This window comes from Periplaneta americana, chromosome 17, assembly GCF_040183065.1.
Source record: "Periplaneta americana isolate PAMFEO1 chromosome 17, P.americana_PAMFEO1_priV1, whole genome shotgun sequence".
Taxonomy (NCBI): domain Eukaryota; kingdom Metazoa; phylum Arthropoda; class Insecta; order Blattodea; family Blattidae; genus Periplaneta; species Periplaneta americana.
Window position 1 is genome coordinate 84,853,994 of NC_091133.1, and position 18,906 is coordinate 84,872,899.

Genomic DNA, 18,906 nt, shown 5'->3' on the forward strand with positions numbered 1-18,906 from the left:
GGCAAGTCTATCGTGCTATCAAAAAGGAGTGCGTTATATGGCAGAAAAATCTTCAATAGTCTTCCTATGGATATAAAAAATGAAACTCAAAACATAAAATTATTTAGGGACAAATTAAAGAAGTACCTAATTTATCACTCCTTCTATTCTGTAGGTGAATTCATGACATTCAATAACACTTCATGAAATTGATACTAAAACTATGTGTTGCACTAGTAGACTATAGGCCTATTGTAAATCTCGTCTGTATATATTTCAACTACACTGTGACTATTAATTAAGACTTTATAATAGTATTAAGTTTTTAGACTTGTTCCATATTCTAGCTGTGAAGCAATGTATGAATACCATGGAATGTTAATAAATGCAATACAATAGTATAAGTCAATGTAAGTAGGAAATTCAGCGTCGCGGTTAGAATATTAGGTCTATAGATTTCATTAAACTGTCTCTTTTCCTCATGTGTGTAGACCTGGTAAATTATAATTTACTTTTTATGTCATACAAACAAATAAATTTGAGTAAGTTACAAAGTACACAAATACTGCTAACAATAAATTCATCGTCGCGTAGTTTCGCTTTATCCATGATTAAGCATCTGCCTATTCCATCTTCATAATTGTCGATTTCATCCTTCCATGGATCCATTATATCACTTAAACATCTGCGTGATCCCTTTATACAATTGCTAGTTCTGTCTCTTCTGGATCTCTTTATGTCTCTTTTTTCTTTGGGTTCGTACTTCGGTATTGACTTGGAGAGTCTCATTTCTGGCATTCCTTAAACAGAGGTCTTTTGAATCCAATTATTTCGATTTCCTTCAATTCTATCATTTAATCAGTTTAGTGCATGGTTATAAGTTCTGTCGTTATAATTTTATTTCTAATAAATTTTAATTTACTGCACATTATTAAAAATAATAATAGGCCTACTTAAAATGACTTTTACTGAACCCGGAGGTTCATTGCCGCCCTCACATAAGCCCGCTATCGGTCCCTATCCTCACAAAGATACATTCAGTCCCTAGCATCATATCCCACCTCCTTCAAATCCATTTTAATATTACCCTCCCATCTACGTTTCGGCCTCTCCAAAGGTCTTATTCTCTTAGGTCTCAACTAACACTCTATACGCATTTCTCGATTCACCCATACGTGCTATTATGGTATTATTTTCATGTTGTTTAGTGTCGATTTTATTATGCTATTATTATTTTTTTTTGTAATATGTTAGTATTCTGTTCTTTAACTTTTTGTTAAATTTTAACTGCTTGTATACTTTGTGACCTGGTAGAGTGTAAGACAAGGCCCTATGGCCTTAACTCTGCCAGTATAAATAAAGAATTATTATTATTATTATTATTATTATTATTATTATTATTATTATTATTATTATTGTTATTATTATTATTATTACGTGCTACATGCTCTGCCCATCTCAAACGTCTGGATTTAATGTTCCTAATTATGTTAGGTGAAGAATACAATGCGTGCAGTTTTGCGTTATGTATGTAGGCTTAAATTTATCCATTCTCCTGTAACTTCATCTCTCTTTGCCCCAGATATTTCCCTAAGCACCTTATTCTCCAATACCCTTAACTTCTGTTCCTTCCTCAAAGTGAAACTCCAAGTTTCACAACCATACAGAGCAACCGGTAATACGAGTATAGGCTGTTTTATAAATTGTAACTTTCAGGTTTTTTGAAAGCAGATTATATGACAAAAAAATTCTCAACCGAATAATAGCAAGTATTTCCCGTATTTATTCTGCTTTTAATTTCCTCTCGAGTGTCATTTATATTCGTTACTGTTGCTCCAATATAATTGAATTTTTCCATTTCTTCAAAGGATAAATTTCCAATTTTTACATTTTCATTTCGTACTATGTTCTGGTCACGAGACATATTCATATAGGCCTACTTTGTTGTTTCGGGATTTACTTCCAAAGCTCTCTCTCTCTCTAAGTTGCTTGCTTCAATAATAATAATAATAATAATCATAATAATAATAATAATAATAATAATAATAATAATAATAATAATAATAGTAATATCGTAAAATTTGAAAGAAGACAGTATGTCAGTAATAATTTCAGTGGATGTTGTTGTAACAAAGAATTTTATCAATTAGGCCAATATCCGACGATATGATCACATATCACCGTCCTTCGCAAGTCTTTCTGCCTCCGACTCAAAGAACGTAGAACTTTACACTCTTTGTCTTTACTGTTATTCTGCACATCTCAACATCAAATTACCTTTCGTCTTGTTTCTCGTATTTAATAGGCCTACTTTAACCATGACGTAAATACCAGATCACTTATCTGTGATACGCTAAATATATCTCTTCATAGAACATCTTGTTATTCATCATCTTTTACAGTATCCACCTCGCGGCAATGTAATTCCTTGTCACAAAGTATTAGGGGCTGCAAGACAATAAACATTTTTAAAAATAGCTTAAAGAATAACCTTCTTAGCAATTCACTCTAATCATACTGACTTAACGGTCACTGACTATGCAGTATGGTAACTTCTTTCTTTATACATGCATCCTGGTAGCCCTGTATTTTCAAAATTGTTTCTCAATAATCTGTTCCTATTATCTAACATTATTTGAAATATGTTAACATTCTATGTATTTTAGTTTAATTCTGCTATACAGTGTGTATTTCATTGTTTAATTGGTTCGTAGTATTTTGCTGTTTAATTCATAAATAACTCTTGTATACACGTAACTTTTATCTAAATCAAATTGTTGTATTCTTTGTAGCTTATAAGTTCATAGGCGTATATATGTATGTAGGTCCTACACTTTTTGCTGGTTGGTGGAAGAAAAGGCCTTACGGGCTTAATGCTGCCAGCTAAAATAAATTATTATTATTATTATTATTATTATTATTATTATTATTATTATTATTATTATTATTATTATTATTATTACGTAATATCATTTTCAAGGAAAACCTCTACACTAAAATATTATAACTATCGTCTAAAAATATATATTAATTAATAGAAAAGATTGTATTAGAAACCTCGGTGTATTAATTGACAATAAATGATATTTTCACAAGCACATTGATTATATTTATAACCATGCAATAAGAATGTTAGGAATAATTCGGTCAATTACTTATTCTTTTTCAACGCCTGACTCTCTTTTAATACTATACTATACATTAGTGAGATCAAAGCTCGAATATGCATCTGTAGTTTGGAACTCTGTTACTAGTTCTGATTTGGCAAAACTAGAAAATATTCAAAGGAAATGTATTTCATTATGTTCGTACAGATTCCTGCCTAATAACTCTTGGTATAATTATGATAAAAAATGCGAGCACTTTAAATGTCGAAGCCTGTATGCCAGACGTCATGATCTCAATTACTTATTCTTATGTAAGGTCTTTAAAGGTGACATTAATTGTCAATCTTTCTTAAACAGTGTCAGCCTTCGTATTCCTATGAAGGACTTGAGACATCACAAACTCTTGTATATTAGAAATTCTAAATCTTCCTCGCCGGTCTCCAGATGTATTAAACATGCTAACTTACATGTAGGCGATTTCGATCCATTCAATGTATATAAGTATTAGAATATGGCAATGTCTTTGCTAATATTATTTGCATAATCCTTATACACAAATTGGTAGTAAGAATCAACTCCATTTCCTAATATTTTATAGTATTAATTCTTGTAAGTTAACTATTGCAATCTATGTTCTTTATTTTGTTGTTAACTCAAGTATTTAATTGGTACCATAGTTGTTAATTTTAATGTATTAATTGTATCACTGTGCTGGACTTTTATTGACCAATGGCTGTTGTCCAGCACATAAATATCAATAAATAAATAAATAAATAATAAATAAATAAATTGTTATTATATAACTTCCGATGGACCCTATTAGGCCCAATAGCACTTACACTGAATGACTTTCTCCCTATTTGATACTTTGCGGGGAGGGAGTTTTTCAGAACAACATATTGATATCAATCTTTTTCTCTGCTCTTGCTGACGATAAAATATTGTGAATTCTGTGATTTATGTTTCAGTAATTTGCTGAGCTAAATAAAACAATTTTTATCTCGAATAGGAAGCAAAAACGAGTAAAATTATATTTAACTTTTTGTTTGAAATACTTATCTCAAACAATAAACGCTTGAAGTTAATGAGATTACTTACGGTTCCGTCTCTACATGCTGTATATGCATGCATTCGTATAAGAATACAAATAACACTGAAACAGAGCCTTGAATAAGAATGTATGAAATCAATACACTCTAGTGAACATGCTTGCTATCAGATCGCTGATTCAGATCAGTTCAAGGGCGATAAAATCTTATCTTTATCATGGCTTCCTTAGGATGTGTAGGCCTATGACTTAAACGGGAATATAAGTGAGCGATGTACTCCTTGATAGTGTAGATTTGACGATGGCGGATTCAAACGAGGCCAAAGGCGATAAAAATGGTTAGCGGACAGGTAATCTATATACTATCATATCGCATGTTTACCTTGTCCCCGAATAAATAGAGAATAAAGAAATACCGACCGTTTCTTAACCCGCTGTGGACCTAAATAAATTAGCTGTTAATCTAACCTAAGGAATAAAGAAATCATTCAGAGAGGTGGATTTGAATATCTCAGTTACTAACAGGTTATCCACATGCGTTATAAGAGGACAGGGTCCAAAAGATAGTTATTGGAATTTTTTGTGTGGAAGAAAATGTTTTGAACACAGAAATATACAAAATAGGTAAACTATTTAAATGAGTATTTTATCTAATAACCTTATAAAGGGTAAAGTAGAATAGGCGATGCCTAGTGATAGCTACATGAATTGCATTACATAAGTAATCTGTGCATTAATAGATATAAAATTATAGCATCGGTGTAGGTTATATAAACACGTAAGAACATATCAAGAATAAAAAAAACATAAGTATTATATCAAATCCTAAAACACACCTAGACCTATGGAAAGCCTAATGCGAATTATTTTACCATAGTCTAAATGCTGCAACTTTAGTTGTCAATAAAAAAAATTATGATTTCAATTCTTAAAAGAATGATTCCAACTAGGCATAGTAAGAATTAATTTGTAATGTAAATTCTCTGACTCTTAATTGAATTAATAATAATAATAATAATAATAATAATAATAATAATAATAATAATAATATGACGGATGACCTCAAAAACTTTCGTAAAATTAATAGTTTGGCTGATTGTAAAATTCTACAAAATGACATTAATTCAATTTCACGATGGTCTGTTGAAAATGGAATGAAAATTAATCAATCCAAAACTTTTTCATTTTCTTCTCACGGAAAACTACTTCCCTAAAATTGAATTATTCTCTTAATAATGTCATAATTAGGCCTACTAAGAAAGATACTATTAGAGATCTTGGCGTTTTACTTGATTCTAAACTATATTTCCATGATCACATGCAATATATTTATACCCAATCATTAATAATGCTTGGTCTAATTAGATCTATAACTTATTCTTTTTCTACTCCTATGTGTCTATTAATTTTATACTATACATTGGTTAGATCCAAGTTTGAATACGCATCTGTTGCATGGAACTCCATTACTTCCACTGACTCGGCTAAATTGGAGAATATTCAAAGAAAATTTATTTCCTTGTGTTCGTATAGATTTTTACCAAATTCTGATGATTATAAATATGAGATTAACTGTAAATGTTTTAATTGCTGTAGTTTATTTGCCAGACGACAAGATTGATTATTTATTTTTTTGTAAAGTCATTAAGGGTGATATTGATTGTGAATCATTCGTAAGTAATGTCAGTCTTCGTATTCCTGCTAAGGGTTTAAGATTTCATAAATTTTTTTATAATAGAAATTCTAAATCTCTCTCTCCGGTCTGCAGATGTATAAAATATGCTAATTAGCATGGGTTGAACTTGGATCCATTTAATGTGCAGTATATACTTTTTTTAATTTTATATCAATTGTTATTAATTTATGCCTTTTGTTTAGATATGTATTATAATATTCTCGTCATCTTGTATATCTTTGTAACTTAATACTGTTTATATTATCCCATTCTTCATTTATATGATTCCATTCTTTCGTTTGCAATTATCATCTCATTTAACTGCCATTATTTTAATGATCTATTGTACTTTTATTGTAATTTATATCATTGCTATTGTTTTTGTTATATGTCTTTGTGCTGAACTGTAATTGGCTACTGGCTGTTGTACAGCACATTAAATATAAGTAAATATATTATTATTATTATTATCACTATTATTATTATTATTATTATTATTATTATTATTATTAAGTTTAAAAAAGTATCACAATTCCGGGAAAACTAATGAAGCGTTCAGATTTCATGCACATAACAAACTGAACCCTTCTGAACGGACATAACCTACGTCTTGAAACACTAGAATTCATAAAATCGAACAGATTAACTGCGAAATAGAGAACAGGCTTCGTGTTTGCTGTGTCCAGGCTGTGATCTATTAAGTTATAAATTGTTATTAAAGCATTTTACCTTTTTTTCATTTTTCAGAACCTGATTTCTTTCCATTGCTTCTACAATAATAAAAACTTCATTTTAGCGACACTAAATAATGAAGATTTTCAGTTGCGAGATTTTCTTCATGGCAATAAATAAGCTGTTTATTAAAGAAAGACTTCTGTAATGACCAGGAGGTAGAGCTTCCATGCTTTCTTCACATTGGAACTAGGAGGAAATAGGCTAATATTGTGGTCGGCCCGATTTTCACCCCTCTATTTTATAGAAGGGTGAGTAGACCTCTAAGCAGTTACGTCACGAAACGAAAATCCCCGCCTCTAATCGGGGTTTAACCTCAGCCCTTCTAGTCCATAACATGTCGCTTTACGTTGGTTTACAAGCAAAACATATTAAGTAAAAAAATTACTTCCGAGAAAAAAAATAATATAGTCTACATAATGTATCTTAAGCTTATATGAAATTGCAAAATGAAATAGGCCTACTCGTACATATAAAGAGAAACACCTCACTGAAAATAATATTTTGATTATTCAGTTTCGTCAAGAATTTTCAAGCGCCTTTTTCTCGGAAATAATATTTTTACTTAATCTGTTTTGCTTGTAAACCGACGTTATTAAGAGAATTAACTCTACTCCAAAATTATGATTATAGAATAGCTATAAGAGACTATATCATGATAACCTCAGATCTCGCCGTATGACAATCAAAGTATGATAGAAATTATCGGAATATGCATGAAATAATTTTGTTCTCAGTTTCTATTAAATATTAATTTCATTTAAATGTATAGTCCAAGACAATTTTTTTTCCCCGACGGAAACATGAACACAAATGTAGTCTATGGTTACCTTATCTGAATCCTCCTTTTCCACTCGGAGTTTTTAACCTATGCTCCCCTCCTAACCTTTCGATGAGAAATATCAGTTTACTAAGGACATAACCAACTCATTGTTACATTATACTTTCCGAGATCATTCGCTCACCATCTCTTACCTTAAAATATAACGTGACAAGCAATTCTTCTCTCCATCAAAACTTTAGATTTACTAACAGTTTAAAATGATTCAAGTCGCCTTGTTTATCGAACTGCCAGAACTGTTTCTTGTTATGCTTGGAAGATGCTCTATAGTGCAGACTTAAGTTATTACGGTTCCCTCTTTATCTGATAAGCCTATTTTCCCACCAATTCCTCATTATCGTCATTACCATCATTTATAATGAGACATAATTAAACAGAGAAGTTTGTAAATTTCGTTGTACAGAGCTTTAAAAAATAGGCTGCGTTCTACGGATAGACATGTTACGTTTAGGCCTATTATTATTATTATTATTATTATTATTATTATTATTCCGTGGCGCGACAGCCCATGAAGGACCAAGGTCGACCAGCCGACTGCTGGCCTCCCGCCCACATGCCAGTACAGTAGTTCGTGTGGTCATCACTGTGCTCCCTCCAGCCGTTACATCCTAGCTGGTTTTCGAAATCGGATTTCGTTACCTAGCGTAGGCTATCTCCCCAAGTTCATCACGATGCTGGATCGATAGGCTAGGCCTACAGTGGCCGAAATTTCGTGATAAAATTCCTTCCCCATGAAGACTCGAACAACGCTCATGCCGTTGCCTACCGCAAGTGCAGAAATGGTGTTTTAGGCGTTTAGACCATGACGTTATAGCGCAGGACGTTTAAATTATTATTATTATTATTATTATTATTATTATTATTATTATTATTATTATTGTTGTTGTTGTTATTGTTATTATTGTTGGACCTGTTATTTACATTCTTAAATTATCGGTAGGCCTGTACTAAAGCCTAGACTCCACATAAATGGAATTCATGTACTGTCCAATCAGACATCCCTTTTCCTCATTTCATAAAAGTAGAACATCATATAGGCCTGTCATTTAGTTATAAATTGAAGAAATTAAATTGATGTAACTTACATAAGATGTGTAGGCCTGTTCTAGGGCCTACTCAGTTTACACAAAGTCATAGAAATAACCATTCGTAAATTATAGCCTATTACATGCGCTTCCAATATTATTTTATTATTTACGAAAGCCCATATTTGAAATTGATGGAGATATTGAAAAGTTAATAGTTGTTTATAAGTTTAACTATAATATTTAATATGCTAGCTAATTAGAAAATATGCCAAATCACTTGTACCGCGAGAGAAGTGTAAAGTAATATTAGCCTGTACTTGTAGGCCTAGTACGAATATTTGCTCGACGAAGGTAAAATCTTGAAGGTGTTTATAATTGCTGTAAATAATTGGACGGAGTTACGCAATAATAGACCAACCGACAATTTGAAAAAAATTAGATATTTGCACAAATCTGTTGATGGCAAGCTAATTTAGCCTAACTCGGAAAATATCAAGAATGCGATATCTGAATTTTGCTGCTATTTTCTAAGCAAAAATTCGTTTATTGCATAAAATTCATTTATTTATTTTGCTTTGAAATATTAATTCAACTGCTGGTCTCTTATTAAAAATCGGTTAGTCCTTTTTGGTATTATTTGTGCTATTTTTTGTAATGGTATGAATGTTAGCCTATAATACTTCTTGCATAAAATGTTTTATAAAAAAAACAGATCTATTTCAATGGTCAATATCTCGAAACAGGTTTTTGGCGCTTGGATCACTTTTGCTATCACCGTCCAATTGCGTTACAAATAAACCGATTTTAGCCTATGAAGTCAACTGAAGCAAATAGCCTGTAGACTTCCGAGTTGACCACATTTTTAATTTTGACTTTTGATTGCTAGATATTTAATTAACCTATGAAAATCATTTAAGCACTGAAAAACTAGGCCCACTCTATTTGAATCACATAAAAATTAAGAACAAAATTATTTGAGCGTAGACCTACTTTGAGTATATCGTCATTTTGTGCCATCCGTATGAAATAAAGACTGGTTAGTTTTTAGTAAAAATGATTAACATACATTTCGTGGACATCACTTTTAAATGAATTTACTCTTACAGTAGGCCTATGTAGATCTAGGTCTACAGAGTAAGACCTACTATTTGTGAATTTGTCTTATAGTTTAGTACGTATCGCCACCGCCATATAAAGGTAAGCAGTTATAGGCCTATAGGCTATAAAGGTCTAGAAGGTATGTCAAAATTCTGTAACGCTGAGAACTTGTAGCTACTTCAACGAAAATCTCGGAATAAACAGTTTTCAGCTACATATTATTATTATTATTATTATTATTATTATTATTATTATTATTTATTTATGTATTTATTTATTTATGTATGTATTTATTTATTTATGTATGTATTTATTTATTTATTTAACCTGGTAGAGATTAGGCCATCAGGCCTTCTCTTCCCCTCTACCAGGGGATTACAACTACAATATTAAGAATATAATTACAATTATAATTACAATTAATATTAAATTTACAAATTGGTACAATAAAAATCAAAGTACTAAAAGATTAACTGATTAATAAAAGCTAGACAGTTTATTGTAAAAGTTAAGAAGAGAGAAAAAAATTATTAATTAAGTAAAAATTAAACCTACTCTACGCAGTAAGAAAATGCTTAATAAGTTTGCCTTTGAATGCTACTAAATTCCGACAGTCTCTGATGTCACTGGGTAGGGTATTCCACAAGCGCGAGAGCGAGATTGTGTATGATGATGAATACGATGATGTCTGTCTCATTATAGGCCTACTTAAGAAATAAAGAAGAATGACATCTTTAGGATATTTATTTGGGTATTCATAAACAATTAATTAATTATTAATAACTATAGCTACCATAGTAAAAGTACAGTTTTTCATATCGCTATATTGTAGATCGAAAATGGAAAACTTGAGTCCCAACGGGATGTAGACTCTTACATTCTGTTCCCATATTATAAAAACGTATTTAAATTGTGAAACAGACACTTCATTCAAATGTAGAATGTAGACGTCTTTGAGAATTCGAAATATTTCTTCCATCAACAACATAGTTCATATCTCAGACCTTACGATAGGCTATGATTTTGTGTTATCCGAAATACGAGCTTAGCTTTCATTGATAATAGGCCCTAACCGCGGAACGTAAGGGACGTATGTGGAACGTAAGGGAACCAGAGAACTCTGAGATGTAGGCTTAGTTAATAGAATTTGAACTGTTCATTTTTTTTTTATCTTGAATCTAGTGAGGCATTCCTACTCCAGCACGAGAGCGATTGATTCTAAAACTTCCCATGCGATACACTTTCTCCATTCCCGAATTCATTTTGTGTTGGTTCTCTGTCTAACGTGTTAAAGTGACATTGATACAGTTGTGTTGTTTCTTACTCTTACATTTGAACGTAGTAATCTGGATTAAACTTTCAAGAACTTAAAAAACAAACGTATAAATATGTAACTTAAATGCTTTAGAAACACTAGCTATGATTAGACCACACGGAATTAAAAAAAGTCTATCTCGGAAAGGAATTCTTCACAATGGAATGCATAGCTACAACACTTAGGCTATTTAAATAGTAATGCGGGAAACGAAAGCTCGCTAGCACAGTAAATGACAGCATTTGTGTATGTTGTAATATAATTTAAGAAAATGCACTTGTCTTATGAACTATGACAATAATTAGCACAATTAATCATCTAAATCGTTGCGAGACATGTAAAACATAAATAGCCTACAAAGAGAAAGTAAGCTTTTTCACTGACAAATATGCAAAATCTCGTAAGTCCTATGAACCAAAATGTTTCAGGAATGGAATAAAACTGTTCTGTGTTAAATTCGCTCGACATAGCCTGTGAACAGAAATAGGCTATGATTAATAAAATTACGTCAGAATCATTTCACATAATTATATGAATTAGCCTATACTTTTCTTTATGTGTCAAGCAAATTTAACACAGAACAGTTTTATTACATTCCTAAAAATTTTGGTTTTCAGGACTTACGAGATTTTACACTTTTGCCAAGGAATGTGTCGTCTTTATGAAACTGATTTTTTTTTAAGACTAGGTGCAATGAAGTTCACAAATTCGTTAGTTCAGTTAGAATAATAAGAAGGGGAGCTTAATAGCATAGGCCTACACTGCAAAAAATTTTCCGGAAGAGGAAGCCATTGTTGTAGCAGTTCAGTATAAGGGCCGCGTTCGTAATTTTAAAATGTAGTCTAAGTTAATACAAATATCTGATCTCTTGTCAGATGACATTTTAAGTTATAATATGATTAGAGAATATCCTCGGAAAGTTTAGCAACTATAACAATTAAACTTAGGGCGATCAGAGAGTTAGATAAGCCTACAAAGTCTACTCTTACCAAACCGAAATTATCAAATCCGGAGGAGTAGCCAGTATAAAATGTTACAAGACCAAACATCTTATAGCCTATAGGCCTACATAGTAAAAATTAAGTAGAAGTAAGTTAATATTAATTAAATTACTTCTTAGACGACAGAAGTACTGATCTTATAGGCCTATTATGATTCCTAATATCGTAGCGAACAATAGAGTAGATAGGTTTAAGCAACCCGTAAGCCTAAGTTAATTATTCAGATAAGCCTACATGTAAGAGCAAACGTAAAATATTAGAATGTGGTTCAAGAAGACACAAGGGTTTCTGGATAGTTAAAGACCTAGTGAATTAGGGCCTATATTATGTACTAAACACAAATGTGGCGAGACCAACAGCCGAAGCAATTGGCTTTAAATCTCTAAATCTTGCCTCAAGAAAAGAATCTCTCCTTTTCACCTTTCTTAACTTAATATTTTTAGTGTAGACTAACTTATCTCAAGCGGTGTCTTTGTTCCATGCTAACCACATTATCAGAAAGCTCTTTAATTATTATAAGTATTTCTAATACACAAAGAAGCATTCATGAAACAAACTGACTATAATTCGTAATCTTTATTAGGCCTATTTATTGTTCTGTGGAGGTCATACCTAATTCTCTGCTTCTAATTGAAGTTTTAAAATAGCGATAAACTTACTACTTAATTGTTGGTGAGAACAACTGAAAAATTCGACAACACCGAAGATGAAATTATACATTTCTCTTTTACAAACGAAGTCTATAGTGTTGTGCAGTAGATGCGGCAATGAATACCAATAATCCTTAATGTTATACGCTTGGTAATGAATGTAAAATTCAATCACACCGAGGTTGAAATTACATTGCTGTTTATAGACTAAGTCCATTGTATTATAGAATATTTGACTGCAAATACCTCAGTTATGCGCATAAATTGGTTACCCTAGTCTTTAGTCTAACTTACACTCTTGATAGAAATCCAAAAAATCGGCCACACCAAAGTTGACATTACATTTATGTTTTTTAAACAAAGTCCATTGTATTATGAAGTGATATTTTGTTCCCAAATACCCTACTTCAATTAGGTCTATGTGCGCAAATTGGTTACAATAGTCTTTAGTTTAAACTATTGATATAAATTGTAAAATTCGACCGCACCAAAGTTCAAATTGCTTTTCTGTTTTGCAAACGAAGTGCATTGCTGTTGTTGTTTATATTATGATATATTATATTTTGCTTGCAAATACCTCAATTTTGTGCACAGATTGATTACAAAAACCTCTAGTCTAAACTGTTGATAAAAATGGTAAAATTCGACCACACAAAAGTTGAAAATACATTTAAGTTTACATTTATGTTTTACAAACGCAGTCCATTGTATCATAAAGTGATATTTTGCTCGCAAATGACTCAGTTATGTGCGCAAATTGGTTACAATAGCCTTTAGCCTAAACTCTTCATAGAAATTGTAAAATTTGACCACAACCGAAGTTGAAATGACATTTATGTTTTGTTACTGAAGTCCATTGTGTTATAAAATTAGCCTATATTTTCGTTGCAAATAAGCTTACCCCAATTATGGGACAAGTTGGTTACAATAGCATTTAGCCTAAACTGTTGATATAAATTGTAAAATTCGACCAAACCAAAATTTAAAATACATTTAAGTTTACATTTATGTTTTACAAACGAAGTCCATTGTATCATAAAGTGATATTTTTCTCGCTAATGCCTCAATTATGTGCGCAAATTGATTACAATAGTCTTTATCCTAAACTCTTGATATAAACTGTAAAATTTGATCACAACCGAAGTTGAAATGACATTTATGTTTTGTTACTGAAGTCCATTGTGTTATTAAATTAGCCTATATTTTCCTTGCAAATAAGCTTACCCCAATTATGGGACAAGTTGGTTACAATAGCATTTAGCCTAAACTGTTGATATAAATTGTAAAATTCGACCACACCAAAGTTGAAAATACATTTAAGTTTACGTTTATGTTTTATAAACGAAGTCCATTGTATCATAAAGTGATATTTTGCTCGCAAATGCCCACAAATTGGTTACAATAGTCTTTATCCTAAACTGTTGCTATAAACTGTAAAATTCGACCACACCGGTACTGAAATTCAATTTATGTCTTAAAGACGAAGGTGGCAATATGCCAATATATGACATTTATGCCAATTTCTTGCGATGAGGAGAAATGGAAGGCTTGGTTCGTAAGTCTTGATAAAAAAAAACTATCAAAGTCGGCACACCGCAGTTGACAGGATCTATTGCATATTGTAAACGAGAGCTGTGAAATGACATTTGAGTGGCATCGGGCTTGGTTCACTCCACCGACACATGGTTCACTTTCTTGAGGCGGCGGCGATACTTACTTGCGAATCTGGGGTCGTTGGCGGTGGCCCCGTACCAGCCGGAGTTGCGCATGTCGCCATAGTGCGTGGAGATGTCGGAGCCGTTGCAGTACTGCGCGGGGAACTGGTGGTGCGACAGCTGCCCCACGTGCATGTAGGGGTTGGCCGCCATGACCGCGGTGGCCGCTCCGCCGCCCGGACTGGGGGCCGCCGGCGCGTTGCTGACGACGGTGCCGCCGCCTCCTGTGCTGCTGCCGGCGCTGCTGCCTCCGGTGCTGCTGCGGTACGGACTGGGGGGCGCGCCGGATCCCGACAGCTCGAGCTTGCGGTACGATTCCTCTATCGGACTGAGGATGTCGGTAACGGAGAAGGGCGTGGTGTGCGGCTGGTGCTGGTGGTGCTGCTTGGGGCTCAGGGACATCGCCAGGTCTGCACCATTGAGTTCCGGCAGGAGGCCATGGAGGTCAGCCGCCGCCGAGCGGGCTAGAGCTGCGGCCGCCGCCACTTCCTGCTCCTGCTGGCTCAGGTTGGCCAGCAGCGAGAAGCCCGCCGGCACAGGGACCGACACCGACGACGACGAGACCACTGGGAGAGCCAGGGTGCAGGAGGCTGCCCCCGCAGACATGCGCTGCCAACACACTCGACTCGCTCGCTCTTGTAACCCCGGCCGGCTTCCTCTTCTTCCTCTCAGTGCGATCGCGGCCGTGGAAACTCTTCAAGTGGAGCGCCGCTCCCCAGGGATAGAATTATGGGTAATAAATCAGCTGGAGAACGGGAGGGAGGTGCCTGGGCGGCGCGCGGCCAATGGCGCGCCGGGTGCCGCCCACCGAGCTGGCCACGCCCCCTGCATGCGTGCACCCAGGTGGGACGAGCGTCCATTACTCTTGTTTGCGAGGCCAATAAAAGAAGGACGGATAGTTTTCAAGGATCGCTCCGCGCGCTATAGCGATTGTTTTGTTATTGGGTCTCCAGGTTGTATGTCGGCCGGGTCTGCTTACAAAGATTTCTGACACTCGGCCGGCGGTGGGGACGGAATCACACATGCGGCCAGTCGGTAGGCCTACGCAAAACCTTCGACAGCGACTTCCTCATTGAAGCTCGATATCTATTAATAGTAAAGCTGTTACAATAGTAAAAATGGTAGTCTACCTTAGAGTATAGGATTTCATCACCTTCGCGGGAAAAAAATATTCTCTACAACACTGCAGTGTCGTTGCCAGGATTTTAAGATGGGAAGGAACAAATTTTGGGAACATTTCTTAGTAAATTTGCTCATAACATATAGGCTATGCAACATGTTAAACGACAATAATATAATACTTACTTACTTATGGCTTTTAAGGAACCCATAGGTTCATTGCCGTCCTCATATAAGCCCGCCATCGGTCCCTATTCTGAGCAAGATTAATCCAGTCTCTACCATCATATCCCACCTCCCACAAATCCATTTCAGGTTAATATTATTCTCCCAACAACGTCTCGGCCTCCCCAAAGATCTTTTTCCCGCCGACCTCCGAACTAACATTCTGTATTCTGGAGTAGCCCATAATGTTCTACAAGCCTATGTCCTGCCCATCTCAAACGTCTGGATTTAATGTTCCTAATTATGTTAGGTAAATGAAGAATACAACACGTAGGCTTACATTTCTGCGTTGTGTAACTTTCTCCATTCTCCTGTAACTTCATCCCTCTTAGTCCCAAATATTTTACTAAGCACCTTATTCTCGAACATTCTTAACCTCTGTTCCTCTTTCAAAATGAGAGTCCAAATAATAATAATAATAATAATAATAATAATAATAATAATAATAATAATAATAATAATATACTTTTACACTCAGGCCTATTTATACGGTAATAGGGCTAGGCCCTATTAGACATTAACACTGTTTATCTGACATTATGCGATCACTGTGGATCTGTTTATCATATAAAATTACATTGATGAACCACTGCAGGTCTGTGAAGCCGGCCCTATATAAAGCCTCCGACTTCTATTTAAAAAAATGAGTGACACGAATGTGAAACATTTTCTCATTAGAGAAGCCTATAGGCTAGGTTAAGTTTTACAGCTTTTCGTAACAATTCTGTTCCTTCATCCTGTTGCGAACTAATTATTGTTTGTACGTATTTTTTTTTAACTAGGCCTATTATTCACTAATCGGAATGGTTGAGGCAGTATCGTCCCGGACTCGTATTCGGGAGGCCCAGGAACAAATTCCGAGCCCGGTCAGTCTGAGTGTTAACTTCATAGGGTTAATGTTTAGGTGAGGGGTGTGGACTTTTTCCATTGCTGGTTGTCACAATAAAAAATTAAGACAACGTTTCGAAGGGTGGTTCTCCCTTCGTCTTCAGGTGGAAGGAAGGAGAGAAGAGAAAAAAAACGACTGTTGGGATCGTTACGTACAGCTATTCTGTATGACTGATCGTTGATTCCTGGCTACAGTGGAGATTATAATTAAGAAAAACCCGAAGTCATTAGCAGTATGTTGGCACTAAACCAAACGGAATAAAGAAGATGGGCGTGAAGTGGCAAAAAAATAATATCTCCACCGTAGCCAGGAATCAACTATCAGTCATACAGAATAGATGTACGTAACGATCCCAACAGTAGGTTTTTTTTTCTCTCTTCTCTCCTTCCTTCCACCTGAAGACGAAGGGAGAACCACTCTTCGAAACGTTGTGTCTTAATTTTTTATTGTGACAACCAGCAATGGAAAAAGTCCTCACCTAAACATTAACAATCCACCATTGCTTTCCAACCCCTCATTTAGTTCATCAGGGTTTTCCCATCTCGCAAAGGCGAATAACTTACCTATCTATTTTCCATCTATCCCGAACGTTCTGCACTTTGTCTATAGCCTTTATCTTAGCCCTATGTGTTCGTGTTGTCTTTAGGAGGTGGTCTATGCGTCGAGCTGATCTCTCACCAGGGGATCTCTCCATCTTCCATCTCTCGTATGTGATCCAGAGAATTACCGTATTCCTCCCCTGTGGTTACTGGCTTGTAGGCTTAAGACTCAGAAACGAGGTTAAATGGATAAAGAAGAAAGGAGAACTAATTTTATTAAAAAGTAGGTCTATAGGCTTACCTAAGTGAAATCATTTAAACTTAGTCTAATTGCCTTTGTAGGCTTAGGCCTACCCAAATAAGCTTAAGATGATGAACTTTGTTTTCTGAATTACACACAAAAACATTCTCTGTAATCCAGAAACATCTGACTTCAATTATTATAAATTAGTATATTAGTCTAGGCCTATAGAGGAGATGTAGATAGTTAATATTTCATACATTTAACTTACATAAAAGTAGACTGACTATAGGCTTATGTATAGCTATAGACCTATTGCAGGCCTAATTATCTCTAATAGGCCTATTATTCTTCTATTTACGAAAATAGCAGTCCTAACTTAAATGTGAAAAGTGTATTAGTCATTTATGAGGCCTATAGGTCTACTATTTCGAAAAAAAACCTTTCCGTTTTATTCTACACCTCTCAAATATTCCTTCAAATATTCATCAATTCGTAATGAAGGATACCTACACGGAAAGTCGCCCTGTGAGGCGCAGTTGGTATAGCGCTGACCTTCTGTGCCCGAGGTTGCGGGTTCGATCCCGGTCCAGATCGATGACATTTAAGTGTGCTTAAATACGACAGGCACATGGCAGATTTATTGGCATGTAAAAGAATTCCTGCGGGACAAAATTCCGGCACACCGACGACGCTGATATAACCTCGGCAGTTGCGATCGTCGTTAAATAAACCACAATTTTTTACACGGGAAAAACAATTGAAGTCACAATTTTATTCTCTTTAGGGTTATGTTATCTAATTCAGTATACTTAAACCTATTACTGCAAACATTAGTATTTTTTTATCAAAACTGGAAAAGGAAAATTATCACCACTAATACAGTTATTTTTTCATAATTTTTTTCATTAGGAACAGCAATAAATTTTTACGGTAATAGGCCTATATGGAATAGAGATGACATCACCCTTAAGAGAACTGTGACTTTGATTGTTTTTTTTTTTTCGTGTACACTTCAAATGCTTTTACAACCGAGCAGTTATTTCTCTAAGCACTGCGGATTTCCGGGTCTTCCGTAGCCTATTTGGTCAACTCTACACTCCAGAATAATCTCCAATGAAAATTAGAAATAATTTCGTTAATTTTTTTAGCGGCCGGATAACTCAGTTTGGTCCACACCTGTGGAGTAACGGTTAGCGCGTCTGGCCGCGAAACCAGGTGGCCCGGGTTTGATTCCCGGCCGGGGCAAGTTACCTGGTTGAGGTTTTTTCCGGGGTTTTCCCTCAACCCAATATGAGCAAATGTTGGGTAACTTTCGGTGATGGACCCCAGACTCATTTCACCGGCATTGTCATCTCCATCTCATTCAGGTGCTAAATAATCTGAGATGTTGATAAAGCGTCATAAAATAACCTAAAAAGAAGCTCAGTTGGTGCATTAATTGGCTACAGACAGGTTCCGATTTCAATCCCTGGTGGTGATAGGATCTTATGGTTATCAAAACTTCCAGAACGACCCCGAGATTCAGTTGGCTTCTCAAATAGGCTAATTAAATTCCGGGGCTAAATGGCCGCACCAACTCATTCTAGTGCCGAGGTCAAGAAAGAATGGAGCTCTACCTTCATGCCCCCCAAGCGTCTTCATGGAGAAGGTCTATAGCTATAATGGGTAGGTTCTCGGGTTCATAAACTGCCGATGCTATGG

The 18,906-nt window shown here is 34.9% G+C and overlaps 1 protein-coding gene across 1 annotated transcript in view; it reads right to left on the reverse strand.

Moving 5' to 3' along the window:
• Positions 1-14,899, reverse strand: part of LOC138693459 (homeobox protein Nkx-2.4-like) — a 242,540-nt gene extending 227,641 nt beyond the window's left edge. Inside the window, exon 1 of the mRNA XM_069817443.1 lies at positions 14,192-14,899. Coding sequence (XP_069673544.1) covers positions 14,192-14,795 — 604 coding nt within the window. The 5' untranslated portion in view covers positions 14,796-14,899. The remainder of the gene's footprint in view (positions 1-14,191) is intronic.
• Positions 14,900-18,906: the final 4,007 nt, after the last annotated feature.